The 15,799-nt window shown below is 44.4% G+C and overlaps 1 protein-coding gene across 5 annotated transcripts in view; it reads left to right on the top strand.

Moving 5' to 3' along the window:
• ephb2b (eph receptor B2b) overlaps positions 1 to 15,799 on the top strand; it is a 118,538-nt gene that overhangs the window by 78,948 nt on the left and 23,791 nt on the right. For all 5 annotated transcript variants that reach the window (XM_053444845.1, XM_053444827.1, XM_053444836.1 and 2 more), the window contains exons 4-5: positions 3,019 to 3,174; positions 5,685 to 6,020. In XM_053444845.1, the coding sequence (XP_053300820.1) occupies positions 3,019 to 3,174; positions 5,685 to 6,020 (492 nt within the window). The remainder of the gene's footprint in view (positions 1 to 3,018; positions 3,175 to 5,684; positions 6,021 to 15,799) is intronic.

Genomic DNA, 15,799 nt, shown 5'->3' with positions numbered 1-15,799 from the left:
AAGGAAGTGATTTTCATTTTCCTCTGTTAAATATTGGTTTGATTCGATTTTTCTTTATTTCTATTTCAATTATTTGTTAGTTCTAATTATCTAGCTACAGGTCAGGTCGTACATGTAGAAATCAATAATTTTCTCAATTTTAGTTTCTCTCATTTAGGGTAAAGTTCTTGTCATACTTAGAATTTTCAAGTTTAGTTTCAATTACTTATTTGATGCTTTAGAAAATTGGGTTACACAATATGATTGACAGCTGAGACTGACTCGTGATTGCTCTGGTGCATGTGCAGACGGGACCTCGCGGATGGAGCTCCGTTGGCTCCAACTGCACAAGATGGAAGCTTTTGTATCTGGGATATTTTAGCTTTATTTCAGGAGGGAGTGGCAGCTCATCATCCATCTTTATACACAGACTTTGGCTAAAACGTGCCTTGAATATTTTCACACTGAATAGAGCAGATCTCCAGAAGCCAAGAGAATCATGTCTGTGGATGTTTGTGGTACTTGGTGCTGAATTTGCATCACCCAGCGGTGGACTATCCAACATCTGATTATTATTGTACAACCACTCTGGTACCGAGACATCCTGCAGCTTTATCAATAACTTTTTATTTTTTGATTTGCCTCCCAATGCAGACTTTGAAGCCATTGTTCTGATTGTAATGCGCAGTGCTCATACTGTTGCAGCACGTACATTCACTGTGGGCACAGTAACACGCTGAAAAACTCCCAATCGCAGCCGTTCCCCACCTCTCTCCCTCACGTCTCTTTTGTTTCCATCTTTACACTTCTCTCTCCCCCCCCCCCCCCCCCCCCCCCCCCCCTCGTCGCTCCCTCTTTATGCTGCCTTCCTTTTGGAGTTGCTCCTCGGAGCGCCGCACTCCCATAGACCGCACTGTGCCGCCGAGGTTCAATCCCAATTCCCCACATAGCTGTTGCCCGGGCCTCATTCACCAGAGGCTGTTGACTGGCAGTGTGAATGTCCAGGCCTCATGTTTCGCCCCATACCCAGAACCTTTTCCCGCATCAATCATGGAGAAAGAAAAACATGTCAAAGCGAATACTTAGCGTGGAGATATATGAGATTCCTGCTTTCTTTTCTGCAGTAACCCTCATTGCCACTGGTATTTGTGATGATGAAAATAACACAATTGTGCTGCCTTGCAAATTTGTAACGCTTCTGACACACTTTAGCACAAAAAGTTAAATACAAATGACTGTTATAGATTATCTCCTTCTGCTGGAGTCAGAACTAGTGCATATGTGATGCATGTAAAGAAAACTTTTTTATGCCCTTCCCTCTCTAACAGGAGATACCACTTGAGTTTTCTTTTTCCAGTTATCACAGTAGTTATTGACATAAAAAATATTCTTTATTGTCATAGGCCTCTTTCCACGGACAGCAATATTTCATCAAATCTTAAACCTACTCGCTCCTCTGCGCACGCATGGTCTCTCCTTTTTTTTTTTATCCAGTATCTTTTTCGTCCCGACTGCTGGATCATTCTTCAATGGGCAGATTTAGAAGCTGAACGCTCTGAGTAATGTACTTTGAGTCGCAAGAGGAAAAGAGCATTAGCCCCTGGCCTGTGAGGTCTCTGGGTTCAGCGATGCGTCTGTCTAATATAAACACTGGGACTGGACGCAGATTATTTCTGCTTTGTGATTTGCCCTCTTTTAAATGGGAGGCTCAGCTGCAGATGTTTCTATATTCCAGATGCTGAGCTGTAATTGCAGAAACAGCCTCAGAGTGCAATAATTTTTTTTTTTGTATTTATTGCTTTATAGTGCGGAAAACTGCAGTTGTGTCATAAGTACGTTTTTAGGAACCTAGGGAGAGGCTGTTCCAATAATGAGTGAGACGAGTTGCTTTAAATAATACCAGCACAGGATGTAATCATAATCCAAATCAGCTTTTACAGTGGATTTAATAAGAGAAAACATTCCCATGAAGCCACCACATTAAACTCAAACATAATAAAAACATGCAAGAACACGACATGGACGTAGCTTTGTTTTTGCCTTTCATCGGCCTCAACAAGATTATGATGTTTTTTATACCGTTACTAAAAACAACAGCGCAGACAGACCTGAGGGTTTGGAGCTTCAGAGACGCTGAGCATCCCGTGTGTGAATTTTTCATGTTACTCAGCTTCCAACACCTCTGTCTCCACACAGCTGCATTTCCCCCTTTTATCAAGGGAGCAGGTGGGAGCTGGATTACCTGAAGCAGAATTGTGGCTGGTTTGACCCAAGATAGAAAAAAAAGCTCTTGAAACTCGGTGCAGGAGCAAATGCTGGAAAAGGGGTCAAATAAAAATTCAGCAGTGAAAGTATAGGTGGAATGTGACTCAGGAGAGCATAAGGGGATTTCACACACAGCTAAGTTAGTGTGTTCACCACCACAACGACTGATGTACAATCTGTTATCCACCCAAACTCACAGATGATGCACATATACAGACTTTGATGGCAGCTGCTGCATGAGTTCATCTTTGTCTTTATCATGAATGCTACTTTTCTTCCCAGGTTTCCAGAGACAACCCCCTTAAAAGGGCTCTTAACAGAAAGCAGGGCACTTCAGAGATTTCTCAGGCAACTAGAGCGTGTTGAATAATTCAAAGCAAACTTACAACTTGTTTCCATGTTGCCGTATCTGCAGAGAGGGCTGCCTCACATGCAAGGCTTTACTGCCGTGTATTTATATGTCTGGCTGCACTGATATATATTTACATGCTGGTCTGGGCTTGGTTTTCGGTGTCGTTTTCCTTCTCACGTGATTGCTTCTCTTGTTACCACATCTCAAAAGGGAAATAAAAGTGAGGGTTGATAACTGAAATGTGTTATTAATCCAATAAAAGTAATTAATCAAGCAAATGTGTTGTTAGTTGTAGCCTTATTCCCTTTATTGTCTTACCTAAGGGTTGAATTTACCTGCTGTTAAATCGTGAAAGTCTTTTTTTCTTCACTGTTCTTTTTGTGTTTAATTATTCATCCCGATTTCCGTGCTCTATCTTTCAGCTTGTCAGTCAAACTTCTTCAAGCCGACTCAAGGAGACGAGCCCTGTTTGCAGTGTCCCATCAACAGCCGCACCACCAGCGAAGGCGCCACTAACTGCGTCTGCCGCAGCGCATACTATCGCACCGACTCCGACCCGCTCCAGATGCCGTGCACAAGTATGTATCCTACTAGGCTTTTGACATCAGAGCTGTAACTTTCACACAAGGACACAGACAGGAACACACACTCACAAAATCTGCTTTCAGACATGAACATGTATAGAAAGGGTGTCGGCCTTTATCGCCAAAAGCTCTCTCGTCTTTTCAGGTTGACATCTTTTTTTGGTGTCTCCCACCTGTATGGAACCTCTTTTTCATCCTGAGATGTTTGTATTCTTCCAGTTACATTTCCTTCACATTTTAGAAATGCCACCAACAAGCCCACTGCCTCGCTCGCTTACATTTTCATGCTATATTCAGTTTCCCCTATTTTATAGGGTACTAACAGGTAAAGTTCCTGAAAATGTCCAGAGCAACTGACTCTATTGTGTTTGTTTTTCTCTCATTCAGCCCCTCTAGAAAAGTTCATGAAAATGTGTGGAGTTCAGTGCACGTCTGAAAGTCTTTCATTTCAAATACGAACACTTTGACACAAACGCATTTCACACCCGCGGCAGATGAGCCCCTGGGAGCAGAGTGCAGTCGTAGTCTGTGTTATACCAAACAGAAAAACCCTGTCAGAGCCGTCCCGCGTATGAACACAACGCTGACATGCCCATAGTGTGGTTGTCCCCAGATCTGACCCGACACACAAGGCTCGGCCGCCCCTCCTCAACATCACACAGCCCGTACTCCAGGCCAGTGCAGAGGTTACTGGGCCGGGGCGCGGCGCTTTGTGATGCGGCGGGGACGGAGAATGGGCCCGGGCGAGACTCGCTCTTGTCATGCCAATGAAGCTGTTTGAATTAGAATTTGAATTTGACGCTGACACCAAGGTTGAGAGAGAGAGAGAGGGAGAGAGCGAGAGACAGAAGGATAGGCTAAAGCAGAAGTGAGCGCGGGAGGGGTAAAGTGTGATAGAAAGACAGATAGATGGAAATGAAGGAGAGGGAATTTGAGAGCGGGGGAGAGGCGTTGTGTGTGTTTGTGTGTGTGAAGCGAGAGAAGGTCGCTGCATAGAGTGTGGTCTTACTAAAACAAAACGGGGGGTGAGTGAGAAAAGGAGCGCCTTTCAACGTTTCGCTTCGTGTTTTTTCCTCGCTCCCTGCTCTCTCTCGCTACGTGTTGAAAGGGAGAGAGGAGGGAAAAGATTTGATGGTTTCCAACAAAGGAGATTTGCATAAGCCCGGCTCTGGGAGTCGAGCAGCTGTTGTGAATGAGAAAGCGGCGGCGTCACGTCACCCGTATTAAGCGTAGCAGGGCCCGGCCTGATTAAAGCAAGGGAATGGGCCCATCAGAGCTTCCCGACAGCTAATGGTGGGGGGTGCATCAGCCCTCCTCCCAATGAAGGAGATGCCAAGGAGGAGTTATGTTTCCAATGTATGAGACACCAAGAAGGGCGCTCCAATGGGCTTCCTTCCAGAGCTGGATGTGCGTTAATTGCTTCCAATTAAGAGGAGGTTAAATACGAAGTTATCAATTGGAATTTAGGATGTTGTGGGCGGAGTGGAACTGTTTATCTCATTAGTCCTGGAGGGATACGTCTTCCATAATTAGGTGCACATGAAGATAAACAACTCTCATTGTTTGTTTGTTTGGCCTGTCACTCACCATGCAGCACCATGTGGAAAGTTTCCACCCCTCAAGGCCGAGCTGCTCAGAAAGCCTCGGTAGGAGAAACAGTGGGTTTCTCTCTGCTGCAGAAACTCTATACGAAGCCGCATGAGAAAATTGTCAAGAATAGATGTTAAGAAAACACTTGACAAAGTGGACACCAGCATGGAAACCGAGAGAGAGAGAGAGTGAGTGTAAATGGACGTCCCGAGGGAGGAGGCGCTGCCAGCTCACATCGCACTCAGCTCAGTCCTCAAAGAAGAGAGTGAACTTGTGGATTTTCTCTCCCCCTGTGTAGAGGTTATTTCAGTTATCAAGGACGCAACTCAGCTTCCATCATAAAAATTAGAACAATGCGACGGACTGTGGTTCATGCAGAGGTATTGCATCATTTAAACTGTGACTCATGTGAGTGTGCTGAATAGATTACAATAAAGGCTGTGGAATACAATTACTATAATCTAAAATTCAAATTTGCATCACCGAATAGATCATATCTTTGAATGATATTTGGCATTTTCAAAAAAAAAATCTTGATTTCAGAGAATAATTAAATCTTGATGAAAAGAATCAGGCATTTGTAGAGGAATGATATCTGAGTTTTCCAGGTTTTTGTGAATCTGGTGGATTTAAGTGTGTTTTCATCAAAGGACTGTTGGGCCTTGGTGGAGGTGTACTCTCTTTTGAGGGCCGTTCTAGTTGGAAATCACAATTGGCTCCAAACAAATGCACTGAGAGGGATGACCTGATTTTATTTGCTCCTAATTTGCGGTTTCAAGACACATGTAGGACCTAAGACCACACCCAGTCCGCCTTAACTTGTCTTTCCTTCTTTTTCATTTAGGTTTAGGTTTTAATCTTTCAGATCTAATTTAGCTCCTTTTTAACTAGCAAATCTCTCTTGTGTTTTCCAGCTGTCCCTTCATCTCCTCAGACCGTTATCTCCATTGTCAATGAAACCTCAGTGATGCTGGAGTGGATGCCTCCCAGGGACTCCGGGGGCCGCGAGGACGTGGTCTTCAACATCATCTGCAAGAGCTGCGGCGGAGGCCGGGGAGGCTGCACCCGCTGCGGGGACAATGTTCAGTTTCTGCCCCGTCAGCTGGGCCTGACGGAGACCCGGGTCTACATCAGTGACCTGCTGGCCCACACGCAGTACACGTTTGAGGTGCAGGCTGTCAACGGGGTGTCAGATCAGAGCCCCCTCTCCCCCCAGTATGCCTCTGTCAACATTACCACTAACCAGGCTGGTAAGTGGGCCCATCTGTCTTTCCCTCCACTTTATATTGCCCATGTGCTTTTCTCTTCTCTTCTCTCCTCTCCACTTCTCTTCTCCCCTCTCTCTCTCCTCTCCTCTTTCCTCTCCTCCTTCTATTTCTGTCGTGTACAGTACCTCTTCATCACACTCATTCCTCTACAAGCACATAATGCACGGTGCACAGACCTGCACTAACTCGGCGTCTCTCTCGCTCTCCTGTGGGGGGATGTATGCAGATTAAGGGCTCTAAAATGGGACGGAGAGTGCCGTCGACAATGCGACAGACAGAATGTGATGGCCCGCTGGTCTTTACAGTGCGACCTCATCACTGTGGAGTTGCCGTCTCTCCACTTCATCCACTGTTCAGTGGTTACGGCTCTATTCTCCTCCACCCACCTGGTTGAGGTGTTAGGTTTGAAGAGCTAGAAAACAGCAAGGTATTAGGCAAAGTGTAGAGTTTATGTGAGATACTTTGTGGATTCAAATGTGGCTTTTTAAAGATTTTAGGTGTCTGTTCTTGTGTGTTTGGAGGCGCTATGATAAAAGGTGCCTTTTTAACCTTCAGGACTCACCTGTTAAAATCTCCTTCAGCCTCTCTCCTCTGAAGTCACTGGAGCTTTGCGTTCTTTTCACCACTTGATTGCAGTTGAAGTCGGCCGCATCTCTAATTATTTCATGTAGGCTGCAGCATTGATTCGCTCTTTAATTGTCTTTATGAAAGGCATCATTTGGCTTGCCAAGCTTTGCTCCCCGAGCACTGATGAGTGTGTGGGGAGGGGGGGATACAGGCCCGGCTTTATCTCTGCACTGGGCTTTGCATCCCATTCACAACATATGTATGTGCCTGTCAAGTCTCCCCCCCCCCCCCCCCCGCAATGACTTTCAGCCTGAAAACTCTCCAAGTAGACTACTCCACCTGAGGGCAGTCTTCCGTGACAGAGCTACCTAAAGAACTGTGCTTTTATTACAGTGGACATTGTGTTTTCTCAGCTACCCTCTCACTCTCTCATTACTTTCCCCTGGAATTCCCAGATGTCCAGATGTCGCCATCGAAGCAGGAAGTGTGTAAAAGTTGGATGAACACATTTAAGAGGAGTTTCCTTCACTTAAATTCAGCCACTGTAACAGTTGTCTGTGTTTACAGAAATCTGTTTGTGTAAAAGCTCCATAAAGACCGAGGTTACAATGCTGGAACTCCAAGTCACGCTAAAATGGAGGCCTTTATTCAAACGGCGACCCCCTTTTATTGTCTGTTTTGATTTGAGTCACTGGTGTGGTGGGTTAATGAGGGCCTGTGAGTGCAGTTAAGCGTTGTAATGAGGCCCCTGCCCCACTCTTTCTCACTGGGCCACAATAAGTACGCCACCCCAACCCTTTGGCTTCTCTGCTTCCCCTGCCGAGGGGTCCTGGCGGAAATTGGGGGACTCTGCGCCCTCTCGACTGAAGTGCCCGTCACATTGGATTAGGCGGCGAGAGCTCCTGTCAGAGGGAGCTGTGAAAAGAACTCAACTCTTGTTTGGCCCTCTCCCCCCATTCCCACCCCCACCCGTCACCCTGGAAAGCCAGGCTCACTCTTGGGACACGGGATTGCAGTTTTGCGGTGCCACGCAACAGGGCCGGGGTCACAGGGACCAGGAGCCCATAATTGCATCTGGTTTGTGAGGCTTGGAGGTTACATAAACATCATGTCACCCCTAATTACCTCAGGCAGCTCTGTGCCTCCCTCTAACACCGAGAATGAGAGCGTGAGATGGAGAAGAACAAAAAACCTGCGTTTGAAATTTTTGCGTACAGATATGTGTCTCAATCAGCACTCTGGTGAGCTCGCACCGGCTCAGAGGCCTTCCATGACAGCAACAGATAAATAAGTAAATTGGAAGTGAGTGGCGTGAAAGTGTTTCATTTCTTGTGTGGATGTGCCGTCCTCGGCTGTGACTTGTTGGTATGGAGGGTGGGGGCAGAGGCGGAGAACGGTGCGAGATTGGAGCAAAACCTCTCACTCTCCATATCCAATCAAGCACCCACCACAGTCTATTACCCACAGGGCTTATCCTCCCACCCTGTAGGTGGTTGGCGACAGTTCCTCTGTGATAAAGGACGTGATTGCCCTGGAAAGTGCGGCGCTTGATTACACACTGTAATGCCACACAAAAGGAGATGGCGTGCTGAAAGGCATTTAAGCTCATTTTATGAGCATATGACTAATTCCCCCAAAACTTGTATTGTGTAGGATATTCAAAGGCCTTGAAATGCGCTTCCAAGCCTTTTTTTTATAATAATGACTCACAAGTAAGCAATCTACTCCGGCTTTGCTTTGCCTATAAAGTGTTGCTCTCTGTGCGACATTAAATGAGCAGAGGGAGGAAGACAGAGAGTTGCAAGCTGGACGCCTTCTGTCGGGGACTGATGGTGAAAACCATTTTGTGTCTGGTGATCCGGTGATTCTAACGGGGTCTGACAGGTGAGAAAGTGGTGAAAGGTCTCACATACAGTAACACCAAGGGGGGAGGGGGGTCATATATACTATGTATTGCAGTACTTATATTGTCACCTTCTTAAAAAAAAAACAGATACAAGCAAAGTGGCATTTGTAGTAATCCTTAAGATTTGAAAGCATTTAACGATGTAGCAGCTGAAGTAAAGATGGTGATGGATGGTAATGCTCTGCATGACTTAATGACCCAAACCACCAGTGGATTAACCAGAGGCCTGACGTTCATTAGCTCATTCCTCTGTGCCACAGCGCTCCATCTTTGTCCCAACCGATTAAAAACACATACATCACCTCACTCTGACATGTTGACTCATTGCCACGACCATAGGTGCCGTAGTTTATTTAAAGTCACCTCCACATACATCATTCCGCTGCTGTAAAGTCTCATTATGGGGTGTAAAATGTGGATTATTTTTTCCCCACTGAAAATAGTCGCAGGCAAATTGTGTTTGGCTGACATTCACCAAAATTACAGTGCCCGACTGTTTTAGAAAGCTCCTGGGGAAATTACTCTGTGTTTGTGACCTGCTTGAGAAGATTTACTCCTTCAGTATGAATGAAGGGGCCTGGGGGCCTGAGAGCCACCGACAGCGAAGGGGAGAAAGTGTTTAGAGACTGACTAAACTTTTGGTTTTGACATTGAGAAGTGACGAGAACAGTAGAAAAGTATAGAAAAACATTATTAGTATTATTTACGTAATTTTTTTTAGGCCAATATTTTAAACATATGGACTTAAGACATAAACGTATTCTTTATGTATTTGTTTCTGTACCTTTTATGAAATTGGTTTGAGAGAGGGAGTGGGACCGACTTCTCATTCATGAAATGAGGCCTCCTCTGTGTTACTGTCAGCCGAGGTAGCCATGTGTGAGTGCTGCCTGTGTGTCCGGGACCGGCTCAGCATCTGCTGCTCAAACCACATTCCCACCACAATGTTTTAATCAAGGGCTTTTCACGGCTTTTTCTCTTAATAGATTCTCAGCACTACATTCTGCCATTTTGTCTTCACGCAGCCTGACACACATGTCTGGATCGACAGACTGCAAACACACACATAGTGTAGTAGTGTACATATGTACCCACACATTGCACAAGTCAGCATGTGTCTGATGTCAGGTGAGACCCCTCAAGCCCCTGCTGAGGCAGCCATTCATATTATAATGGCATGGTTCTGATTAAACAAGGGCTTTGGTGGAAATTATAGTCATCACCATTTGTCACTCGTGTGGCATGAAGCCAGCCGAATCTTTTTTATTATACAACTAATGCACAGTTATTGTATACAGATGAGGCTGTTGGTTGAAATTATGAGGCCACACACCAATAAGCTAACTTGTAATGTGACTGTCAGTTATTCTATAGTTTACTGTGGAGCAGCTGCATCATCAACTTTAGTGAATAGAAGAGAGATTATCTCCACCCTAAATGCAAGCCATCAGTATTCTGAGAGAATCCAGCAATGCACAACAAAAAAAAACTCATCTCCATATACCGCGTGTGTGTGTGTGTGTGTGTGTGTGTGTGTGTGTGTGTGTGTGTGTGTGTGTGTGTGTGTGTGTGTGTGTGTGTGTGTGTGTGTGTGTGTGTGTGTGTGTGTGTGTGTGTGTGTGTGTGTGTGTGTGTGTGTGTGTGTGTGTGTGTGTGTGTGTGTGTGTGTGTGTGTGTGTGTGTGTGTGTGTGTGTGTGTGTGTGTGTGTGTGTGTGTAAGCCATCTTGGACTCTATAGTGGTTGGTAGATTCCAGAGGACATATTTGTTTAGGCATTTCATTAACTCAAGGTGAGCCGCGGCATCTGCGGCTAATGCCATGGAGAAGCAGAGGCCCTCGATTGGTTTCTTATCAGGTGAACTAGCTGATTGTGGCAGGGAACCACATAACTTGGGGGGGGGTAGGTAGGTAATCAGGTGCAGTCTTTTCATATGGTCGAGGGAAGATTTATGACTTAATTATTGTCCCAATTGCCCCAGGGTCTACTGTAACCAGGCTACCAGGGACTCTGCTGCTCCACTGGGCCGTGGTGTGAAAAGCACTGGTGCAGGGCCAGGTAGGACTGCCAGAATGTGTCCACTAACCAGCCAGCCAAACGTGCCTACTACCACACTGTTGACTTTAAGACAGTGACACCAGTTAAACAAAAAAAAAAGGAGAACATATTGAGTGACTCATTCATGGCGAAGACATGGCTTTCGTGGTTTATTATCAGCCTGTCTCATCGAGACTAATTTTAATCTATGCAACAGAACTGGTTTAGAGACGGTTCCTACACAGTGGATGGCATTGTGTTCCTAATTCAAACTGCAGTCTTCTTTTTAACAGTTTAACAGAACTGTAGATATTAAATTTAGGTTCAGTTGAGGTAAATAATAGAACAGGAAAGCCCACTTCTTGAATCTTACTTGTAAAGATATAATAGCAAGATTTTACAATATATAATTCATTCAAATGTCTAAATCAGACATTAAACAAATTTGGATTTGTTTACTAGCATCATCCAAAATGTTTACAATAATCTTCAAATCCCCAGTTTTATTCAAGGTAATGGGACATTTCGTTTTGGTCGCCTTTTGATTGCATCTTATCCACTTTACATGTGTCTACTGCTATACCTTCCAGGGCAAAGGAAAAACAAGCTGTTAGCCAGTCGGCTGTTTTCTCCTTCTTCTGTGTTGTCACTCACGATGGATCACAGTTATTCATTTCTGTTTGCTGCTTGTTCTGTCGCTGAAGCTCTTTGTAGAAACACACAGAGGAAACAAGGGAACAGAGAAGAATATAGGAAGAGAAATGGTCGTGAAGGAAACAACTCCCATGATCCCGTCGACCTCATCAAACAAGGTCTTCTGTTATTGTTTTGATATAGTGACGCCCGGCAGCCAAAGTTAAATATCGTTTACCAAGTTATCAAAATGTTAAAAATGACTAAAGCTAAAATAGATTGTGTCAGTGTCAATGTGAACTCCTATTTCTTTTCCAATAAAGTCACAACGAGGGAAAAATTCCGCCCGCTACACTATCGGCACAACTCTTATTACATTAGAGCGATAAGAGACTTGGGCTGAGAGAGGCTGACAGACAGAGAGTCAGACAGGGACCACCAGTGTACATGACAGTGACAGAAGGTGTTAAGAAGGGCACATATGGTGGTTGCCAGTGTAGGTCAGCCGGGCAGACAGACAGGAGGCCTCAGCGTGCACCTGGAGCCCGGCACTGACAGAGCCTTGAGAGAGGGCTGCTCTGGTCCACAGCCAGCCAACCACACACATGCACCGCGGCCTCGTGCTCCTGTTGGTAACGGCACAGCCTGCTTACAGAGCCCGACCAAGACGAGCCATACATGCAGAGACCGAGTGAGATGTGGTGAGATATGGAACGCTTAGCGATAAAGGGAGCTGTAAGGAGCTTTCAGCCGTGACAGTGAGCTTCATCGGATGACTTTACATAACCTTTGCATGCAATATAAAAAATATGTATGAACCCCCCTGAGGAGTGTAAGCATATGGAATGTCAAAATTAGTTTACTAATTGATTTTTGTTTGTAAATAATTCAGTAACATTGGATTTTTCTTTTTGTCTGCGGACATTTTGTGGATCTCAGTGGTGCAGCTTTAAGTCTGTGCAGAGGAGGGGTGTGGGGGTGGGGGGGGGGGGGGGGGGGGGAATAGAGTGTACACACGTCACCTGAATATGAATGTAGGTTAAAAGGCCATAATCTTTTGGCCCAGTGGGCTGTAAAAGAGAACATCATGTGAACAGACAATTAATTATTTTTGAGTGCATTAGCTGCTTATCCCTGAGAGCCTGAATAATTTACTGTGCTTTAATGAAGTCATTTATTTACTCTTTACATGCAAGATCACGACGATGGGGATAACGTAATAAAAGATCATAAATAAAAGGTGATGACGCAAAAAGGGGTCATGAGCCGAGAAGAACTGAATTTATTATTTTTTCTATAAACTTTATGGAGTTAACTTGGCTAATTAAGAAAGTGGATCTGTGATAAAACAATGGCCCGACCCCTTTATGTATATTTCAGCCTCTCTTTTTTCTCCCGTCTTCTTTGCCAAACGTGATACCAAACACCCTCCGTACTTCAAATTCCTGTGGTGACTTTAAATATTTATTCTTCCTTTTAAGGCAGCTGAAAAACAGAGTTGTCATTGTCTGAGCGACCGTCTTGCCACTGTCTGGAGTTTCTGGTTTGCACCCACCATGCTGCCTTCCTCCTGCTCCTACTCGGATGTCTCTAATGCCTCTTTTTTTTTTTTTTTTTACGTAGCCTCGATTCACTCGCATAGATCTCTGCAATCATGCGATCTTCATCCAGCTTCATCCCCTCGAAGGTTTTACGTGTAAATTGGGGTCAGGAACTTTATAAGCAGAGATGATCTTTTATAATCCTTGCTTTTGTGTGCCACTCATTGCGGCAAACCTCGTACCTATTTAGATGAGCGTGGTTCCAATGTTAAGCCAAACGTCATTGCCATGTGTCAGAATAGAACTGGAGTGGATGTGATGCGTGCAATTTGTACATCATATTGCTTGTAAACATGTCCGATGCAGCTGTTAGGTAAGAGGAATTAGGAATGTAAGTTGGATGTGAATCAACATGAAAGCTTAAAAATAATAGTTAAATAATGGGATGATTGTGCCAGAGCTACAACGTACACCGTATATATAATGTTTAATGTAAAGGTGCCTTATAGATTTCTATTTTTCCTGTTGATTTTGTAGCCAATGGCTCCTGGCACATTAACACACACGGTCATGTTGGTAAAAAAATAAAGCTCATGTCAGCATTCTACTGTTGTTGCACTACCAACGAACCTTTTAACTCAAGAAAACAAAATATTTGTGTGTATTCGACCAAATCAGGGAAAAAGAAGACTGCCGCCCACACTCGCCTCTCCAGCATTGTAGGATATTGACATGCATTCTGTGGTTTGTGGAAATTTCCTCCTCACCGATGCCAGTTTGGAAGTTGTTTAAATGCTGTAAAGCAGCTTGCTGATTAAACAGAGTCCAGTTCCCCCCCCCCCAAAACTGTGAGTTAAAAACCCTCATTCCACATCCTTGTGGCCAACAGCTCAAACATGGTCTGTTTATCCAAAATCGGTCTTGAGAGACTAAATGGCCGCGGAAGAGCTGCGTGTCTTTGCAGGGTTTTTAAATTGAACTTTAATGTTACATTCTCTATTAAATGTATTTTGAGGCAGCAGAAATGTTGCTTGAGTCCATTTTTAGCCTTTGGGGGGGGGGGGGGGTAAGAAGCAGTAGCAGAAGCAAGTTAGGGATTCTTTTACAATTGACTTTTAAGTTTGAGATTTGTTTAAATTATTTATGTTGTGTGTATTTAAAGAACCCTCTCAAGTACGATTGTAATTTCTCTATACTGTTTATGACTGGGTTTTTTCGTTTATTTTATCGACATTCTAATTTAAACTATATTTTAAAAACCCAATACAAAAAATAGGAGATTTCGGATATGATGATAAACTTCTACACATATTCTCATTGTTCTCCCGGTTGTTTTTCATTATTAACTTTTATCAAGACAGAGAAAGGTAGTTCAGATGATCTTTGGCTGCTTCAGGACCAACCGGCTAATTTCAGGATATTCAAAGCAACATCATTAAACACCACTGAAAACCAAAGTCCAAATATCCTTAACATTTCTAACAACTAAAGTAGAAGAAGTAGAACTGTTCAAATATCATCCAAAGCTTCATGTGGCTCCAGTGTTCAGATAATGAGGGTTGTCAGTACCACCCGCCAGCCGAGAATCTGTGAAGTACCATACTGTTTTCCGATGGTATGACAGTTTGCTCAGCGGTTACAAAAGACAGGTCTCTCATTTCCTCTGCAGCACTGTCTCTACACACACTTATCTGGCTTGTATCTTCCCTGTCGGCAGATTTGCTGGACTGTCTTAGATTTAATGCCGAACCTCTGCAAGCAAGTGAAAACTCCTCAAGCCCCCGAAGTGCCTATTTTAGAATTAGCTTATGGTGTGTATATGGGTGTATTATAGTCCGCCAATCTTTTCCAGTGCAGATGGTTTAAAGCTTGATGAACTGAAATCTCACTTTCGTTGCTTTACTACACTGGAAAGTCTTTATTGATGTAAAACCCACAATCCTTTGCAGCTGGGGAAACAGGGCAGACTGCCAGTGGGCTGAAAGTACGTGCAAATATGGGCCTCTTCCTTTAAGACGGCTGGATGCGGCGCTCATAAATGGACGGCAGACTGAGAGAGTGGAGCGGTGGCAGCCTGTTTGGGAGGCTGCCTAGTGGAGGACCAGCTGTTTCGGGCCCTTTGGGAGAGATTGTGCTGCGGAGAAACTGATTTTTACAATGAAAAGGAAAAGGGATTTACGAGCCCTGACCTGTTCCTGCTACCTCCCCCATCCTCCCCCAAATCATAGCTCTGCTCTGTGCACCAGAACTTCTAATCAGATCAGAGCCACATGGTTGTAGACACATCGGGATGTTAGAAAGATGCAGATAAAAAGGCACTAAACGTATACTTTCTCCGAAGCATGATTCATGTGCCAGCAAATGTCGGAGAGACTTTTTTCCTTTTTTTCTAAGCTGCACTGACCAAAGTAGAACTAAACCAAAAAGTTGCAAACCAGGTGGTGGTATTATTTCCTGCTTTCAATAAAAGAAGTGCGATGTAAGAAGTTACAGGGTTTTCTGGGTTTTTAATCAATGCCGGTTCTGCTTCTTCAAAAATAAGCTCTATATAACATTTAAGATGAATTACGGACACACAAAAAGTACACTGGGGAGACCATGTGAGAAAACAGCAGGAATATTTCACAGTGAGCAAGTGGGCGGGCTGATGACGTTTTTAACACCCAGCGGATGCAAAATACAAACCTCTCAGGATGGAGAAAAGGGAGCCATACATGTAGAAGTAAATTCAGAGATGTGAACTTGGAAAGATGGCGACATTTAAGAGTTATTAATGCCGTTGTAAATATAATCATGTGCTGCAGCGGTACGTCATGTCCTGCCTCCTCCTGCATGCTCTTAGCAGGCAACACCCCTCACCTGAGGGTTACAAACGTTTCTTTTAGCCTCAGTTTCGGAAAATGTAGATTTCCCTTTCATCTCATGTGTGAAAACCGTTTACTTAGGGCTTCCTCAGGGACCCGGAGACTTCCGTCCAACGAGGGTGTTTTTGCACATAAAGATTCGGAGCCCACTCTGCTTCCACCCATTCACAATTCACGAGCCTTGCTTAATAAAAACACACCCATCATGTCCTGAG

Source organism: Pleuronectes platessa, chromosome 2, assembly GCF_947347685.1.
Source record: "Pleuronectes platessa chromosome 2, fPlePla1.1, whole genome shotgun sequence".
NCBI classification, from domain to species: Eukaryota; Metazoa; Chordata; class Actinopteri; order Pleuronectiformes; family Pleuronectidae; genus Pleuronectes; species Pleuronectes platessa.
This window is presented reverse-complemented; position numbering and strand designations above follow the sequence as displayed.